The sequence below is a fragment of the Gopherus flavomarginatus genome, chromosome 1 (genome assembly GCF_025201925.1).
Source record: "Gopherus flavomarginatus isolate rGopFla2 chromosome 1, rGopFla2.mat.asm, whole genome shotgun sequence".
Classification (NCBI taxonomy): domain Eukaryota; kingdom Metazoa; phylum Chordata; order Testudines; family Testudinidae; genus Gopherus; species Gopherus flavomarginatus.
This window is the reverse complement of record NC_066617.1, coordinates 243,007,694-243,027,124: the sequence shown is the minus strand read 5'-3', so window position 1 is coordinate 243,027,124 and position 19,431 is coordinate 243,007,694. Positions and strand designations below refer to the sequence as shown.

Sequence of the window (19,431 nt, the reverse complement as noted above, 5' to 3'; positions counted from 1 at the left end):
ACTCTGAGCAAACAGTTTGAAAGTACTGTGCAAAATCATGTTTCTGTTTCTTTGGACAGACTGTAGGTTTCTGGCTGCTGTACTTGCCTTCCATAATGAGCAAAGCACGCTCTTCAAAAGAATTTTTACATTTTGATTATGGGCCAAATCCTTCCTGTTCTATTGGAGTGAGTTTCCCCTTTGAATTGAATGGGCTAGTTTGTATGATCACACAAAGGCCCCCCAGCAGAGCGGGGCTCATGAACAGCTTCCTCTGGCATGTACCCCTTTATTGGACTTTCCACCACCAGGTGCCTGTATCCGATGCCTTGCCAGCAGCGCTCTGGCGGTGATTCACACACAAAAAAATGAACACAACACTAACTGAAATAGGTATAAAATGTTCCTACACACAGACATTAATGTGTGGCTTCTTTTGGTAGGTCAAGGTGATTTTGATTTATCTGATGCTCTTGATCATCCAGGTAAGTAAAACTGAAAAAAAAAAGTTTTGTTTGCCCTATTGTGTTTAATATTATTGCTATATCTTTAATACGTTTTCCGTTTTATGAGAACTGGACCACAACATAAACTAATTTAATTTAAAGGAAATTCATAAAAGTCAATGAGACATGCTGGATTTAGCACTTTTGATAATGGGGCTATTTTTTAAAATGTGCTTAAATTCAGGTTCTATTTTAAAAGAATCTTGGCCATAGGACCTTAGCACTTAATTTGTGGTCTCAATGATGCTTATGTTTTCTTTATCTAGAATATTTATCAAGCTTTACAGATGCCTCCCTTTGATGTATTGAAAAGTGTTTCAGTTTGTATTGATTTTATGGTCTTACTGTGTCTCATAGGGGAAACAATTACAAAGAAGCCTCCACCGGCTACCAAAAGGCCAATGTTTGGTGAGTAATAAATTTAAATTGGCTAATGGTTCATGACAATGATCTCAGATTTGTAGCTCCTACAAGATTCATCGTGATGTGTGCCATGTGCAGGTATAGGTTAAAAAAAAGTATTAAAGGAACTCTCTTGGACATTTACCAAATACTAAGAGTTCCTTAATGGGTATAATATGGCTTTAGACAGTGACTGGACAACACTGAAATTGTATTGGCTGATAATTTTTGGTAATCTCTTACCTGCCCTGAAATCCCCCAAGAACATACAAATAGATAACTGTAGCTTTTGTGTTTGCTTTACTAAACATTTGTGCAGGGGAAAAGACAAGTCCACAACAAATGACTTTTAAAAAATGTTATTAGTGTTGGAGACTAAAGTCTTATATACGTGGGACTTTAAAATTTGATGGATCCCCTCTTCTGGCATTCACTTGTTAGCATGGCTTTTAATAGTTCTAAAACAGGCTATGCCAATGAAGAGAAATGAGCTGTGAATGGTAAAGGAGGACTAGAAAGTTTTAAAGCCATAAACTCTGGAGGAGATTGGATGTGACAAACTAATTTTAAAAGGGTAAACCTTTTTTTCTCATTGTCTCCATTTCAAAATACTTTTTATTTGATTATGATATTCCACATACTATACTGAAAGAAAATTAAAGTTCTAAAATGAAGCATTCAGGAATCAGGAAATGGATAAGGTTGTCGTGCAATCTTAATTTAGCTCCCTTGTGACTATGCATTATGGTAGAGTCTTTCACTACACAATCACAGTTTTTTTCCCCCTCAGGAATCCTGTCTCACTCAGTGCACAAGTTGGACATTGTTCTATGTATGTGGCAGCTGTTAAATATTTGTATTGTCACTATGTGGTGCATGGCTTCATGTTTTATACATTGCAGTATCCCAGCCCCCACATTACATGAGGCCAAAAGTCCTTTTTTACCTCTGTCTCTTACACCATACACTGAACAAATAATATAGTGCATGGAGCAGGACTGCTGCCTCATTTACTCATAAAAATCTAGATAGGGAAAGTGGGAGAGTACATCTGCTTCATTACACTACATCTTTAGTGAAATGGGTGGGGTTCTGTGTCTATGTCAATGGGGTGGAGTTCTTCTAGATTAAGGAACCCCTCCTTATGTATCTCTACATATTATTCAGAAGAAGTCACTGTCCGTTTAGAGCTCCGCCTCATTCCGTACTCACCCTCAAAGACCATATTTCACACAGACTTGCACACTCTAAATGAAATTCCGCTCAACTTTTCTGTGCATGTGTAACTGCAATAGAAGTTGAAAGATTGTCTACTGAATAGAAAATTCCACTCAACTTGTGTGCACATATGTGCAGCACCAATGGAATGTTGGCAGGTCGTTAGTACAACAAAAAACAGTGTACAGGCATGAAGCATGTTTTAAAATCTTTACAAACTTGTCCAAAGCAAAACTGATTTTCACCAGATCCCAGAAAGGCATATGAGCTACTTGGGGACTCTGTCCTCTGATTAAAGGTGTCCTCTCTCCCCACCCCCACTATATTCCTACTCAAAGTAGCTGAACAGTTTTTGCTCAAACTTTCTAAAAAAGTGCTCCTGGGCTGAGAACAAATGTTTCCAGTGTTTGACCAAAAGATAAAAGTTATTAAAATCTTGAAATCTTTATTGCTAATAGATGATCATCCAAAACCTCACCCACGTCCTTCTCACAAGCCGCAGCCGGGAAGCTATGGCGGTAAGAATATTTTTGTGCATTAAATTTATGGATGATATGCTTGTGGAGATTATGAAAGGGGGAGACCTGCATCAGGGCCCTAATTGTAACCTGGGTGATCACTACTTCCAACCACCCAACACAGATGTAATGAGGTTGAGTAGTGTCCGCAAAAGAGAAACTAAAACAATTAATTATTCCTCAAAGAAGGCTTTTAATGATTTACGACTATAAAGGCAACATAGACAGAATAAGAAGAGAATAATTAAAGACCAGCACTGAATTAGGATTAATATAAATGGCAGGTTATACTGAAGACAGGCACAGTGTCAAGCAAAGCTACTATCACTTATCAACTACTAGCTCTACCTGAATTGTGCCCATTCCCAGCAAGGCACAAGAACCTATACAGTTATTATATATTGATTAACTATTTACTACTACTATTCCTAAGCGATTTACTATTACTATTAACCAACTTACTTTTACTTCTAAAAAATTTACTAGTATAATTAAACTATAGTATCCATACAGACTTAAGATTAACCAGCTCAAGCACAATCAGACTTCTTTGCTTCAAAACCTCACCCTGCATTTTCCTGAGAATACGTTACCCTTCAGTCGACTGCTTTCCACAGTGGCCAGGCACAGATAGTCAGTGAAGTGCAAGTCCCTTCGGTTCAGGGGATGTGTGTGAGCCCGATCAAAGAGAGATCTCTTTTAGGTCAATACACACACACACACACACCTTTGCACCTCTTTATACATTATTTTTTGGCTGTGTTCCAAAGCAGGTCAACCAGTTAAGGTGGCCAAATGTCTTAGTGTGGTATTTTGAAGTTGTTTTGACCTTATGAACTGTGCACCTGTGCCCTGCTCATCTTTTCTTTATGTGGCCAGTTGTCCTAATTGTGGTCAATTTGCTAGACTCAAAAACATTTAAGTCAGCCTAAAGAAGTATCTGGTTGCAGTACATAGTAACCATAAGTCCATATGTAATTTCATAGAGCTTCCTTTTTTGGTTAATCTTAGTCTATAAAGCTTCCTAGCTAAATTTTGCTTATGCTTGGATTTTATTGTGCTCACTCTTTGCAGCTTCCTGGAAGTTTGTGGCCTAACACTGCTTGACAAGACTTATGCTTACAGAGAAGCCTCCCATTAGGCCTAACACTGATACATTAATCACAATACTCTGATGATGCACTTATTTATTAACCACTGTAGGGAACTTTTGGTTTGCTACGTGCTTGTTTGTTCGTTCAACGTTCCAGGTCCACTTTTTGAAAAAGGTTACTGGGTCTTAGTGTCTGTCCAACAAAGTATATCTAGCCAGAACAATTTACAAGCTATTGGACCCTAAAATCATGTTGATAATCATCTTGTTTTCCCTTCCACTCCTGTTGACAAATTTAGCTGCACCTATTCTGGGAATGGATAGGAACCAAAAATTTTCTATTGACATGGCTGGAATTCTAGCCTTCAAATAGATTCTAATGGTTGACCTTGAGGTGAAAGACAGAATGTGGGCTCTAAGTCCAAAAGGTCTGTCTCCACTTAAGGATCCTGGGGGAATGATCCTCTCCTAGGACACCAACAATAAACAGGCCATGGTAGTGGAAGGGAGGAAGAAAAGATGAAATTTCAGATAATTTTGAATAATGAATAACATGTTAATTTTACAGACAGGTTCAGTGACTTAGATCTCAATGATGGGAAACCTCTACCCCCAAGGCCTGCAGGTACTGTATGCCAATTCTGTTGAATATTTCACAACCTCTCTTATATAGTCATATCCCACAGCTGCCTGTTTTTGCTTTAGATTTGCATGTAGCTGGTATAGGGCCAGATTCTTCTACTCTTACATATATTGAGCAATCTCTTGCTCCACAAATAGTGCTAAAAGATGTTGACTGGCCAGTTCTGAAGAGAGAAATCACTTTAAGAACATGCATATGCAGGGTGGATTTGATTTAAATCACTAGCAGGAAGACTTGATTTTATCATGGTTTTCTAGGTAAAAGTGTAGTCTTGTAGGTTGTTATAAACTTAATACATATTCTTCAAAACTCAGAGATAGATGTAGGTTTCATTTTTAGAAGGTACACACTATACATTTTTAAACAGGTGATTTATTTTGAAAACTTTTCAGATTAGTTTTACAGCTATATCAGAAAATGAATGATTGTTTGGTTATTTCATTTACCAAAGGTAACTGAAGCAGATATTTATGAAGTCATTAGGAAGTGAAGTATCTCCAATTCAACAGGTTAATCATTAATATTTGGAGGATTTTCTTGCCATGCTTTATTAGGAGGAGAACATCACCAGACAGACATTTAAATTGTTTTATTTAACTAAAACAACAACGTTAAGTATTCTGGATTTTTTTCTTCAACAGCAAACACATAATATTTTAACAAAACAAGCATATGTCCCTTGCTTCTCACATTTATCTCCAGACTTCTTCTCGTTGTCCAGCTCTATTCTGCCCCCAACAATCTTCTATTCATTGAACGTTCTGAAACTTTGCACTCTTAGAGAGAGGTAAGGGATTGATTCTGTGTACACAATTTGCAGAGGGACAATAGAGATGAGATCTGTTATTTCTCGCTGCTATATATTATTTATTTATTTAAAACATTTTTGCTGTTAACAAGCATGTTACCTCTGGAGACACAAATCCACAGTTTGAGAACTGCAAAACTAAGCATCTCTAAGCTTCTAGACTGATCATTGAGTCCCATTGAGTAGATAGAAAGATTAACCTAAATAATCTATACAGAAGCCTGTGGAAACCCCATTAGATTCAGTGCCTAATCCATGAACTATTGGAACTCATTTACAAAACTTTTCTTAAACATTACATGAATATATTGTCTCATACTATAGAATAAGAATTTATAATCCCTGTTCCATGATGAGATACCTTTGAGCTACAAAGTATCTTAATTAAAACTATCTTTAAATAGGTTTTTTCCTCAAAAAGCATTTTATAAAAAAATCCTATTTTTAAATTTTTTTAAAAATCATTGATTTTTTATCTACCCTGTGCTTAAGTGCTTTGCTAGGTTGGAAAGGGTCTTCTGCACTTTGCAGGATTGGGCCCATAGTCTGGTTGAATTCAGTGGCACTACTTACAGATTAAGGGGCTATTCAGAGGGCATAAAGGTGGAAGCATGGGGCCTATAGTGTGTCAGCCAATGGTTCCCTGGGTGGTTGTCTGCCAGTGGAGACTTGCCAGAGTATTGCAGTGCTCTGGCTACTCCCCTATCTCACACCCCATGCTGGCAGCTGTCTTTTATTTGAAATTTACAACATTTTTTATGAAGGTGGGTAAGCAGTTTCAGCCCCATTTTATTGGGTGGAGGTGATTAGTATTATCATTCTGAGGAAATTAAGACAGAGGAGTGACACGATGTGCCTCCAAAAAATTAAGTTTGAAGTCAGGATTAGAACCCACATTTCCTTACTCCCACTCCTCAGTTCTTACTAAATATCATTTTGCAGACTGCCTTTGCATGGGATTTGTTGTTGTTTTGCTGTGTGTTAGCTGTGACTTTTCTCCAAAAGGTTTCTTCCAACAATGAAGTTATTTTCTCTTTTCCAGGAGAAAAGGAGAGTAATGTCAATCATGGTGGAAACACTGGTCAGTAAATACATATATACATATTATCTTATAGTATATTTAGGACAGTCTTAGCTGAACCAAAAGAGTTTTAAAACCCATATAAAACATATGTGTAGATAAGTCTCTATTTTCTTGTCTGTAGGAATATTATGGTTTCTGGTACTTTATATATATATATATATATATATATATATATATATATATATATATATATATATAAATGTTTTATTTCATGCTGCAAATGAAATTCAAAGTTGCATGAAGACTTTCTCATGTCAAACTGTGTTTGCAATGATTTGCTATTATGGGTCAGTGTCCACTTTATGTACTCTAAAATAAGGATGCTATTTTGTTACTTCTGAAGAAAAAACATTTTTTCTTCCAATAGATTCTGGAGTAGTTGCTGGAGTTACATCACCTGTGATTTCTGTGCTTGTGCTGTTAGTTGTTGGAACAGTAGCTGGTTACACAGCTTACAAGAAGAAGCAACTCTGTTTTAAAGCTAATGGTAAGATTTACACTAGCTTTTTTGTTCTCTTTTTGGAACTGTGGCAGATCTTGATTGAAACAGCACTTTCTTATTTCTTGTAATGTAAATTAAAACCATCTTGTACATTCTTTTTGCACATTATATATTTTGGTGGTTGTTTTTGTACCACAGAAAACATTAGCTGAAAATGTGCGTAGTGGATGGGCATGGAGGGAATAAGTGACCGATATATATCTGTTTCGGTCTCTGAGTTTGGATACTAAAATATAGTGCACCTGTTTTAAAGAATTCATTTTACTCCACTCAAAGAGTTGCAAGCCCTATAATGTTTCAAGTAGTAATTGCAGCTTCATTGTTCAGCTTTAGTTTTCATATTGCAATTGCACCACCTCAATGCTATGTGCTTCCCAGAGTGGAAGACACTGTCTCTGCCCTGAAGAGTGCAGGGTCCTGAATATGAACTTATATTTAAAATATTTTTATTCCCAGACACAAATTTAATGAAATTGAAATTAAGGTTGAAAATTCATGGATGTGATAGACAGTCAGATGCTGCCCGATAAGAACTGCATATGTCATAATGAATTAAATATTTAGGTGGGATTTTCAAAGTTGCTTACAGCTAGCCTAACTTGGCTTCCATTGAAGTCAATGGGAGTTTTACTATTGACTTCCATGAGAGCAGATTTTGCTTTTGAAAATCCCAATCTTAGCATTGTTTTCTAGGTTTGCAAGGGATATTTGTTAACAGATAGCATGCCTACTCTTTCCACAGATTTGAAGTAAACCATTGAAATGATAAAATTCCTAGGTCCCTAGTGTGAGAAAGCGTGATGGTGGGTGGGAGTGGAAGTTGCAGTGTTACAAGGCAGCTGCAACTTTCCCTGCAGCAAAGGGAGGGGAGCTATATAGGAGGGCAGGCAGACCCAAAAAAGGGGTAGGCAGAGCCGGTGCAAGGATTTTTTGCGCCCTAGGCGAAACTTCCACCTTGCACCCTCCCCCATCCCCGAGCCCACTCCCTAAGGCACCCCTCCCCCACGGCAGCTCCCTCCCCTCCGCCCTGATGCACCCCCCCCGTGGCAGCTCCCCACCCTCCACCCTGAGGTGCCACCCCCGCCCCAGCTCACCCCTGCTCCGCCTCCATCCCGAGCATGCTGTCACTGCTTCACATCTCCCGCCTCCCAGGCTTGCGACGCCTAAGCTGATTGGCGCCGCAAGCCTAGGAGGCGGGAGAAGTGAAACAGCCATGGCGTGCTCAGGGAGGAGGCGGGGCAGGGGTGAGCTGGGGCGGGGAGTTCCCAAGCGTGCCGCTACCCGCTCACTTGCTACAGGCAGCCCTCCCCGCGCTTCCCTGCCCCAGCTCCCTCTGCCTAAATGCCGGCGGCGACCGGGGCGGCTGAAGATCCGGCCGCCATGGTCGCTGCTGAAGAAAATGCCACCCCCCAAATCCTAGCGCCCTAGACAACTGCCTAGGTCGCCTAAATGGTTGCACTGGCCCTGGGGGTAGGATTATAGCATCAGTGAGTCCCATGAGCAGCCTCTGCCATCGGAGAGCCTATAGAGCCCACAGAAGGAGACAGGACAAAGGTTATCTGTCCTTCTGTATGGGCAGGTAGGAGCTGTATTAAAGGATATTGTATAGATCTGAATAAGCATCCATTCCAGAATATTTAAATTTTCTTTATAATCTTCCATTTTAGGTGGGACAACTGTGTAAGCTGGCAAGAGAGGAACTGCCCAGTGATAATGAATATTTTCTGCACAACACTGGACTACTTATTGTTAAGATGTACTTAAGTAATATATGAATGGGTAATATAGTACAATCTGATACATATTATACATATGAATGTATATTTTGGTTCAGATGCTAACTCCGTGATAATTCCTCAATTATGTGCTATAATATTTTTCTAAGGGTAAAGGTTTGTGTCTGAGCATTGGGTTCACAGAATATTCTATGTTTTTTCTATGCCTATTTGTTTTTTTAAAAAACAGGTTAATACTTTAGGTGATGAGAAAAAAGGAACTTTCAACTATGTGTTGTACTGGTGCTCTCTTGTATATTTGTATTTTTTGTAAAATTTGAGGCAAATACTTGAAAAGTTTAAAGATTTTACTTTTCTTTATTTTATACTTTACATCTGAATTCTGCTGAGTAGAAAAATCTATAGTTGAAAAAAGCATTTTCATCATTCATTTTTCACAAAATGACAAGGGAGATGTACTGTGTACTGCAAAACCACCGATAGAAAGGAAGCCCCAAACTATATATGAGGGACACACATTGATTTTAAGGAAATGTGTTAAGTTCTACAAATCTTGCTTGAACCCTGCTTCTTTTCTATGAAATTTCTTAATGTAGAAAGGGTTAGTTCCAGAATCCATTAGTCAGTGCATGCCCTTGCATTGTCTTTAATGGGCTGAATCAACCCCATCCATAGGTACTGGTTTTCAGGTAATTTGAAGACCCTGTAACAGAAACTAAATTGCAGTAGTTCTTTAAATCAGTCATCATAATCACCGCATTACTGGCCTTTTTACAAAAACAATCAGAATTTTCTTGTGGAGGAAGGAATCAATTTGATTACAGCTGTAGAATGCAAGGAGAATGCTTGTGGGTAGAAATCATGATGCTTTGAATTCTAAGCCCCATCTTGAGTCACATATAACCAATCTGTTAAATTTTATCTTTTTAATACGTAAGTTGTACTTATGATTTTAATCATGTAGTCTATAACATCTTTAAACTCAGCATTTTCACCTTTATTTTACAAATGAACTACCATATATACTCGTTCATTAGCCTGTTCGTTTATAAGCCAATCCCCTGCCCCCAGATGGTTAGGTAAAAATAGCAAAAACTGTATGACCCTTTCATAAGCTGACCCTATATTTCGGGGGTGGCAAACTTTGGCTCCTGGTCCATTAGGATAAGCTGCTAGTGGGCCTGGATGTTTGTTTACTTGGAGAGTTTGCAGGCACAGAGCCCCTCAGCTCCCAATGTCTATGGTTTGCCGTTCCCAGCCAATGGAGCTGTCGGAAGCACCACTTCCTGCAGCCCCCATTGGCTGGGAATGGCAAACTGTGGACACTGGGAGCTGAGGGGCTTCATGCCTGCAGACGCTCCAAGTAAACAAAATGTCCCAACCCGCCAGTGGCTTACCCTAACAGGCTGGGAGCCAAAGTTTTCCGACTCCTGCTATATTGTAAAAGCTGGCATCACAAGAAACTCAAAAATTTTGCTATAATTATTTTAATGTAAACCAACGAAAAACATGTTGTTGTTATAATAATAACTGAACAAATATGTATTCACCTTCAAAATTACAGTCAATATTTAAAAGCAGTAAATGGATATTTAAAATAAGTAACTTAGAACAATATGAGACTTTAAAAAGTCTTAAAATCCTTCAATGTCTGAATCAGTCTCTGATTCACCAAACAGTTCATTAAACTCAGCTTCAGTCACAGCTGCACTTGCATTGTCATCATAGATGTCAGCAGTGTCGTCTTCAGACTCAGATCCCTTCTCATCATCAGCCTCTGTTGTGTCATCATCAAATATGGCATCATCTTCTGACCCGTAGACTACATTGCTGATACAGCATTTCCTAAATGATTTTTCTGTCATTTCCGAGCGAATGGACACCCACGCATACTTGATCCACTGGGAGACCAGATTGATTTCGGGCTTCATAAGATTCCCGCCTTTTGTCAACTTCGCCATGCCTGAGCACATCCATTCAGACCACATTTTGCGTAGCCTGTCTTTAAAGGGTTTGTTCAGGCAGACATCAAGCGGTTGTAGAACTGAAGTTAAGCCTCCAGGTATTACAGCCAAAGTAGTTTTCATATTTTTTGGCCACATTTTTCACTTCATCCGTCTTGTGTGCCCTGAAAATGTCCCAAATGAGCATAGCAGGTTTCTTGAAAAGTGCTTCTGGTCTCTTATTCCACACTGTTTCCAGCCATTCAATAGTCCCACTTTCATCCATCCATCCCTTTTCGTGTGCACATATGATGATACCAGCAGGAAATTTCATGTTTTTAGGCAAGGTTTTTCTTTTAAAAATAACAACAGGAGGGAGCTTTGATCCATTTGCCAAACATGATAAAACCACCGTAAAATGAATTTTTTCATGGCTTTAATTAAAACTGTTTTTTCACCAACACTAGTTACTGTTCTGTTGCTCGGGAGATCAAATGTCACTGGTGTTTCGTCCATATTTCCTATTTGTGACCGTTCAAATGCATATTCCTTTTGATATTTTATAATAAACCTTTGGAAAGATTTGATTTTTTTCTTCCAGATCTCTCGGCAGCTTTTGCGCTATCTTTGTTCACTGACGAAGACAGAGACCATGATGGTTCATGAACCGAGTACACCAACCTGCTGATGCGACAAACATTGATAGCTTTACTGACTTGTATTTGTCGCCTTTTGACATTTGCAGAGCACGCAGACGAATTCCAGTTCTAGTGACAATTTACCCATTTTGTCGACATTCAACAACCCAATTACTGAGATCTTTCTCTAGCTCAGGAAATGAAGCGCACCTCGTTGGACATTTTTTCTTACTTCTTGGCATGTCATTTAGTGTTTTATTTTTTTGCCATTCTCTTACTTGCTTCTCATTGATACAGAATTCACAAGCAGCAGCGCAATTATTGTTTGCTTCTGCATATTCAACAACTTTAAGTTTGAACGCCGTGTGATAAGCAGACCTTTTTCTTTTGATGTCACCGTTGTTCATTTTAAATACCAGTATGAAAATAGATTATTATTATTGTAGTTATAGATTTTGTAGGACTTTATATAGGAATGTCACGTGCTTTATCATTGTCAAATTATTATTATTATTTGTTTATTTCAAAGCAGGCCTGTAGATAGCCTGTTATCCCCACAGACATGCCAGTTTCAATGTTATTAGAGATTCCATCGATTCTGCATGTTATATTTTCATATTGGCTCGAGACTTATGAGGTGCAATGGCAGAAATGCATGACGAGATCAAATTATACAGTAGCGGACTGACACCAGTGCTGTAGTGCTATCATTATTGTATTTTTCTGATTGGCTTGTAAGGCATAGCATTTTGTGAAATGCATGGGTCAAATGTCATGCAGTGGTCTTTTAGTATTCCTTTCAAGCCAATCTAGTCCACTAAACAAAGCCTTTTCAACTTTAAAAGACTTCAGTATTGACATCAATGAATGGGTCGGCAAACTTTGGCTCCTGGCCTGTCAGGGTAAGCAGCTGGTGGGATGTTTTGTTTACCTGGAGCATCTGCAGGCATGAAGCCCCTCAGCTCTCCATGCCTGCAGACACTCCAGGTAAACAAAATGACAATGTATTAGATATTCAGTGATTCCATAGAGTTTAAAATAATCAAATTGGTGTACACTCATTTATAAGCTGACCCCCACTCTTCGATGTGTCATTTTTTTACCAAAAATATGTAGCTTATGAATGAGTATATACGGTATGTTGTGCTTTCAGTTACACATTAATGGTGGTAAGCCTGAAGATGTGCACTCTATGCTCATTTAGTAAGAGAAAGGAACAATTAATGAAGAAATGAGCATGAAATTTTGTTTCTAAAGGTGATGAAAAGGTAATTTGACAAGAGCTTTTTTCACAAAAACACACACACACGGGTGACCAAATGTCCCGATATTAGGGGCTTTGTCTTATATATGCAACTATACCCGTGTGCCCCCATCCCCCAAATTGTCCTGATTCTTTACACTTGCTCTCTGGTCACCCTAACACACACACGCACTCTCTCTCTCCCCTGCCCCTCTCCAAAAAAACCCCTGAAAGATAGTTTATATCCACTGCAATTCTCTCAGTAAATGAGGAAAGGAATTATTAAGGGAAGGACATTTTAGTCATGTCAGTAGGTGTTCTGAGCCTGTAATTTTGTGTATTCCCTTAATTCACTTCATATCTGAAGATGTTTTGACAACACACAAAGCAAATAACCTCTTTATAACTCTTTCACCTTTACATCACAGGTGAGGTAAATTCTCTTCACCTTGATTTTAAGGAGACAAGATATTCCTTGAAATGTGTCAGACCACTATGTTGATGGTTAAAGCTACTTGATACACGCTATGTTAGAGCACAGACACAGACTTGACCTGTTGAAGTATTAAGGGATTTCTGAAACAGGTGGTGCAACAGGTGAGCATCCAAATAATATATAACTCAGTGCATCTAGAAGGAAATTGTTGTATCTTTCTCAGTTGTTTAATATTAAAAAGATGTTTATTTCTGTTCTATCCAGTGTAAACTTTAAATAAATACTTCTTCTGTTTTATCTAAGATGAACTGGTGTTGGTTGTTATATTCTAGGAAACGATGGCTGATGCTTCTGAACAAAATAGATCTGTCATGTTAAAGGAGGCAGGGAACTATTCATGACACTTTGTCTTTAAATATATTGGGGAGAAAGAGAGAGCTGCAGTTTTTCTTAAGTAGTGCCTTTGTATATCCTTAATGCACACAAGGACTAAACCAGGGGTCGGCAACCTATGGCACGTATGTTAAAGGTGGCACGCAAGCCGATTTTTGATGGCATACAGGGCAGGCTGAGCGCTCAGCCACCGGCGCTCTGGAGTTCCCGCTGCTGGCCCCTTGCCAGCTGGGTCCCACTCAGCACCCACTGCTGGCTTGGGGGAAGGAACCCCAGGCTGGCAGTGGGCTGAGACCCCAGCTGGCAGAAGCCAGCAGCCGAAACCCCAGAGCAGCGGCGGTGGGCTGAGTCGCTCAGTCGCTGCTCTGGGGTTCTGGCTGTTGGCTCCTTGCCAGCCGGGGTCCCCGCCGCAGCCCCACTCAACTTGCTTCCGGTTGGAGTTCCACCGCAGGCCCTCTGCCAGACAGGGTCCAGGCTTCTGGCCCTGCTCAGCCCTACCAGCCTCCAGCTTCACTCACCTCAGCTGCCAATTCCAGCGGTTAACAAGTGATCACTCAGAAGCCTGTGTGCAGCTTAAGTATCAAAATACGTGCCAGACATTGGAAAAGCCAGCAAGGAAAAGCAAGCGCAAGGATCACACTAAACTGATAAGATCTACATTTTAATTTAATTTTAAATAAAGCTTCTGAAACATTTTGAAAACCTTGTTTACTTTACATATAACAGTAGTTTGGTTATATATTATAGACGTACAGAGAGACCATCTAAAAATGTTAAAATGTATTACCAGCAGGCGAAGCCTAAAATAAGGGTGTATACACGAAGACTTGGCACACCACTGCTGAAAGGTTGCCAACCTCTGGACTAAATAGTGTTACGGGGTGAACTACTGTTACACCCTACTTTTCATTTGTTTACAGTTTAAAAAACCAACAAGATAAACACTTTCCTATTGAGTGGAAACGTCCCATGCTTATTTTCTCAACCAAAAGGTGGATTTTATTTTTGCAAGTTTAGGTATAATTGACTCAGCCAATTGAGTTGGCTAAGCAAGAAAAACAATGTTTATAAAAAGTTTTCAGTGGTCTAATTGCATTCACATAGTGGATGGGTTTGTTTTTGTTTGTTTGTTTTGGCTGCTATTGCTATTGTTTGCTATTGGTTGGTGATGTTTTGTTTGTTTTTGGGTTTTGGCAGCTTTTAATTTATGAGAGTAGGAAAAGAAGACAGTCACGTGGTCAGATCACAGGACTTGGAGCTAAGAATACAGCCTAGCACTCCTGCCTCTGCCACTGACTTACCGCGTGACTTTTGGGTAAGCTTCTTTGCTTCACTTTTCCTATATGTGTAATGGGGACGATCAAAACTACCTTGCAGAGATATCGTGGGGCATAATTGAATGTTCTTTAAGCACTTTGAGATCCTTGGCTAAAACATGCTATGTACATTCACAATGTTACTGCGGCCAAATATTAGCTTGCATTTGACTGTAGGGGATATAATAGCTTCAGAGAACTTCAAAACCACAATTACACAAGAGTAAAACAGGAGTAATGCAGTGGTGAATCTCTGTCTTCTTGGTTACCACAAATTGGATTAGATTCCATGTGAGCCACCATGCTCTTTAAGGGTGGTTTTTTTTTTTAAACCAAAACTGTATCACCTTATCCTAAGATGCACCCCCTCCCCCCAAAAAACTCTTATAAGGGGTGCATGTTGCGTACCATTTCCTGGCTTTTCTTTTTTGTGCATGCATGTGTGTGTGTGTGTGTGTGTGTGTGTGTGTCAGCCCATATGTGCAGATTCATGGGCAGATGATGTGAAGTACCTTCCCTGAAGAGCAAGCTGCGGAACGTACTAGCAAAGCTGGCTTTTGTTCAACCTTTGTAGGGCCTGAATTCTTAGCCAGTGTGGCCCCAAATAAGCTACAGCAGCCTCAGGGATGATGACTATGCTGCCTACAACCCTTCCCATGTCACTCCACAGTCCAGAATAGCGACAGCAAAGGTCTCTGGCTATACTTGCTGCAGGTCACTCACCACCAGCTTTGCTCTGATAAGGTGCTGAGCAACGGCATCACCTCTCAAAGGGAGCTTATGTGAGCTTGACAAATCCAGAAATTATTATTTGTATTGCAGCAGCACCAAGCAGCGTGGCCCAAGACGTATTGTGCTAGGCGCTGTACAGACACAGAACAAAGAGCTGGTCCCTGACCCAAAACACTTTCATTTAAGTCCCTGAACACGGCTTCAGGAACCTAATTTAAGGCATCCAGCTCTGGAAACGGCCGTTTGTCTTCTTTCTTGCCAGCTTATCTCTACAAACAATAACACTCTCCCCTCCCCCAAACAACAGTGTCGAGACTGGGGAGGGGGATTTTATGGCTTCTCCTCCCCCCCGTAACCCTTCGGCCCCTGGGTAGCAGACAGAGTGGGGCTGGGATTGTAAAGGTCTCAGTGAAGCACACCAGCCAAATGCTCTGGAGGCAGGTGACATGGCCACAGAATGGGCCCCGCAGCAGCGTGTGTGTGTGTGTGGGGTCCCTGGCGCACCGGCACGCGGGGCAGGAGGCGCGCAGCCCAGGGGCGCTAGCCGGAGGAGGGAGCACCGCTGGAGCGGGCGCACTCCGGCTGGCCCCGGGGCTGGCGCGCCAGAGGTTACCTGAGTGCGGCCGGGCGGCGCTGGGGGCGGAGGCAGCCCCGCCGCCCAGCAAATGGCTGCGCAAGGGCAGCTGGAGGACTCGCGCAGGGGGCAGCGCGCGCCCCCCCCATAAAAGCATCTGCGCCGGGCCGCGCGCGGGCTGCCTGCTGCGCCCGGGGCTTTGTCCGCGCGCGGGGGGTCCAGGGCGGGGCTGGGAGGCGGCGGCGGCGGCGGCGCCAGACGCGACCCCAGGCTGGCAGGGGGAGTGGCCCATTGCAAATGCAATCGGCCAGGGCGTGCTCGCAGGCACGCTAGAGCCTCCGGATGGGCAGGCTTTGTCCCCTGCTAAGGACAGTGCTGCTGCGGGGGCTGAAGGGAGCGTGACTTTGTCATTCCCGTCCTGGGTCTCCAGCCGCAGGAAGGAGGCTAATTACCAGCTGGGGATTTGTCAACTCAGCCCAGGCCTGTTGGGAGCCAGGGAGACGGGCTGCAGTTGTTGCTGCCAGTGTCTGAACTTTACCCACCACCAGCAGCCTACCCTTCTGGCTGAAAGGATGGCTGGTGAGTAGGCTTGCTTTCTCTCCCTCCCTGAGGATCTTCTTACTTAACTAGGCTTCACTTGAGTTTTAAGCCCATTGTCTTGAATAGAGTACACCAGGTGTGGGAGAGCTTTGTAGGAGTAGGATTGATCTGTTTTCCCTCTTTGGTTTTAGGATACATACGCGTTTCCCAATGGTTTTCTTGATAAAGACTGTCATTTAGTGTATGCAGTGTTTGCTCACAATAGAGTAATGCTATGTTGTAATTACTAGGCCTGGATTAGGGTTTAAACCATCTGGCTGCTAGGAGCTAAACTCATTTATCTATTACATATGCAAATATAAAGTCCTTTACCTGGGTTACCATTGGAGATTTCAAAGGTTCATAGGGTTATATTTGGTATAAAAGCATACTTACTGACTGTCTTGATCTGGGTGAAGAAAAGCTCTCTGTTTTATGCTGCTAATAGCAACACAGGTATTATTTATGAATAGCCTTCATTTTAAGAAGAGCCAAGTGGTAGTTTATTGTAATACAAGACATGGTTGGGTTTGATTTTTCTCCCTGCTTATTCCCACGATCATTGCCTAATTCGTACCAGGGCTTTGCCAGAGCTGAGCCCCAGCACCTCTAGGTTTAGCAGTTCATCTCCACCACCTCTGGGCTTGCTGCATAATTTATGAATGTAAAAAGATTGCTTGAGACCCAGCACCTCTTTCATTACAAATTTAAGCGCTGCCCAGGATTACTGTGGTATAGAAGTTGTGGCGGAAAAGGTTCCTCACATGGTTTAAACCTGATTCCTCTAACCAATTAAGAAGTATCACTGAGAGTTTTGAAGAGAATTCCACTCTGTTCTGGGCCACAAAGATAGTGGCGGTGGTGTGGGACTTTGTGTTTTGGGAATGATACATGGAAGGAATTGTGTGGAAGGAATCCATAAATTAGAAAATAAACCATTTTAGGCATCCTTATTTGTCAAGGTGAAGAGTTATACAGATGTCTTCTTGAGTTGATTTTGGTTTGGGTAACATTGTGAACTGTGATTTGTGGGAAATCTAGTGATGCATTGCATGGGCTCTTCTTACCTCTCTCTCCAAAGTCAGAATTTCCAGTAGCTCTGTGGCCAAATTTAATAACTGATTGTTTGTTTGTTTTTTAAAAACTGAGATGTTAAAATCCTGGGATAAATATGGAGTGCAGTAGAATTATGGTTAACCAAGTGTCAAAACCATTTTCTCATGTTATTTATTTGGCTTTCACCGTTATCATCGATCATATTAAAATCATGAGTTCTAGGCTGATAGTTATGTGATTAGACCATACCTTATGTCTAAGTTGAAAATAAATACAATTCAGTAGAAGTTGAGATGCAATTACTACTGACTTCAAAAATTGCACACAGTATTCAAGGTGTATGCGCACTATGGACTTGTATAGTAGAATTATGATATTTACTGTCTTTTATTGGTCCCTCTCCTTATGGTTTCTAACATTGTTAGCTTTTTTTTTTTTGACTGCTGCTGCATGTTGAATGGATGTTTTCAGAAACTACCCACAATGACTCTAAGGGTATGTCTACAATTTTGCAGCGCTGGTTGTTACAGCTGTATTAGTACAGCTGTATAGGGCCAGCGCTGCAGAGTGGCCACACTTACAGCAACCAGCGCTGCAAGTGATGTTAGATGTGGCCACACTGCAGCGCTGTTGGGCGGCTTCAAGGGGGGTTTGGGGAATGCGAGAGCAAACCGCAGGGAAGGAGACCTGCTTGCACAGGGGTTCGGGGAACGCGAGAGCAAACCGGGGAAGGAGACCTGCTTCCCCGCGGTTTGCTCTCGCGTTCCCCGAACCCCCCTGCAAACCGCAGGGAAGGAGACCTGCTTGCACGGGGGTTCGGGGAACGCGAGAGAAAACCGGGGAAGGAGACCTGCTTGATTACCAGAGAGGCTTCCTCAGGTATGCTGCGATTCCTGCTTATTCCACGGAGGTCAAGAAAAGCGCTGATAAGTGTCTACACTTGATTACCAGCGCTGGATCACCAGCGCTGGATCCTCTACACCCGAGACAAAACGGGAGTACGGCCAGCGCTGCAAACAGGGAGTTGCAGCGCTGGTGATGCCCTGCAGATGTGTACACCTCCTAAGTTGCAGCGCTGTAACCCCCTCACCAGCGCTGCAACTTTGTGATGTAGACAAGCCCTAAGGTCTTTTTCTTGAGTGAGAACAGCTAATTTAAACCCCATCTTTTTGTATGTATGGTTAGGATTATTTTTTCCAATGTTCATTACTTTGCACCCACCAATGTGGTGGGCATCTTTGGTATCTCCCCCCCACCGCCATGGATGTTAAATTTAATTAATTATGATTGGTATAACGAGCGTTTCAACTATGCTCATCTCTTGGTCTAGATTCTGTATTCCACTTATTCCTAAATCAGGAATAGCCTCTCTTCTTATGAGTTCCAGGACAAGCTGCTCTATGAAGCAGTCATTTAATGTGTTTAAAAATGTTATATCTGCACCCCTTCCTGAAGTGACACATACCCAGTAAATATTAGGATAGTTGAAATCCCCCATTACTATTGTGCTTTCTGCCTTTGTAGCCGTTCTAATCCCCGTGAGCATTTCACAGTCACCATTGCTATCCTGGTCAGGTGGTTGGTAGTATATTTATACTGCTAGACTCTTTCTGTTGAAGCATGGAATTTCTATCCCTATAGAGATTCTATAGTACAGTTTGATTGATTTAAAATTTGTACCTTATTTGACTCTAGCTTTCTTTCACGTGTAGTGCCACTCCCGCACCAGTGCAATCTATCATTCCTATATATTTTGTAGCCTAGTATTACCATGTCCCATTGATTATCCTCATTTCCATGATGCCTATTATAGCAATATCCTCACTTAATGCTGGTTCACCTCTGTTAGTATTTAGACTTCTAGCCTGTTTTTAGTGAGCACTTGTACATTTTTGTCAATATTTAGTTGCTTGCGCTCATGTGTTCTTTTTAAATGTGATTCTTTTATGTTTGACTTTCTGACTAGCTCCTACCTGTGCTTTACCAACTGCTTTGCTATCCCTTTATTAGGATATAGATTTTCTCCTTTAAT

The 19,431-nt window shown here is 41.2% G+C and overlaps 2 protein-coding genes across 3 annotated transcripts in view; both read left to right on the top strand.

The window, feature by feature from the left end:
* The first annotated feature begins 379 nt into the window (after positions 1 to 379).
* Positions 380 to 8,547, top strand: XG (Xg glycoprotein (Xg blood group)). Its single transcript, XM_050937369.1, has 7 exons — positions 380 to 464; positions 843 to 893; positions 2,564 to 2,623; positions 4,285 to 4,341; positions 6,210 to 6,248; positions 6,619 to 6,738; positions 8,421 to 8,547. The coding sequence occupies exons 1-7, from the start codon at positions 380 to 382 to the stop codon at positions 8,435 to 8,437; spliced, it is 429 nt and encodes a 142-aa protein (XP_050793326.1). The 3' UTR covers positions 8,438 to 8,547.
* Positions 8,548 to 16,011: 7,464 nt separating this feature from the next.
* GYG2 (glycogenin 2) overlaps positions 16,012 to 19,431 on the top strand; it is a 45,028-nt gene continuing 41,608 nt past the window's right edge. For both annotated transcript variants that reach the window (XM_050933196.1, XM_050933188.1), the window contains exon 1: positions 16,012 to 16,343. In XM_050933196.1, the coding sequence (XP_050789153.1) occupies positions 16,337 to 16,343 (7 nt within the window). In that variant the 5' untranslated portion in view covers positions 16,012 to 16,336. The remainder of the gene's footprint in view (positions 16,344 to 19,431) is intronic.

Bases quoted from the DNA above. Each gene is read 5' to 3' on its own strand.
- XG (XM_050937369.1), top strand. From the start codon at position 380: ATGTTCCTACACACAGACATTAATGTGTGGCTTCTTTTGGTAGGTCAA. The intron at 2,624-4,284 runs GTAAGAATATTT...TTAATTTTACAG, and splicing joins GCAGCCGGGAAGCTATGGCG to ACAGGTTCAGTGACTTAGAT. The intron at 4,342-6,209 runs GTACTGTATGCC...TCTCTTTTCCAG, and splicing joins TCTACCCCCAAGGCCTGCAG to GAGAAAAGGAGAGTAATGTC.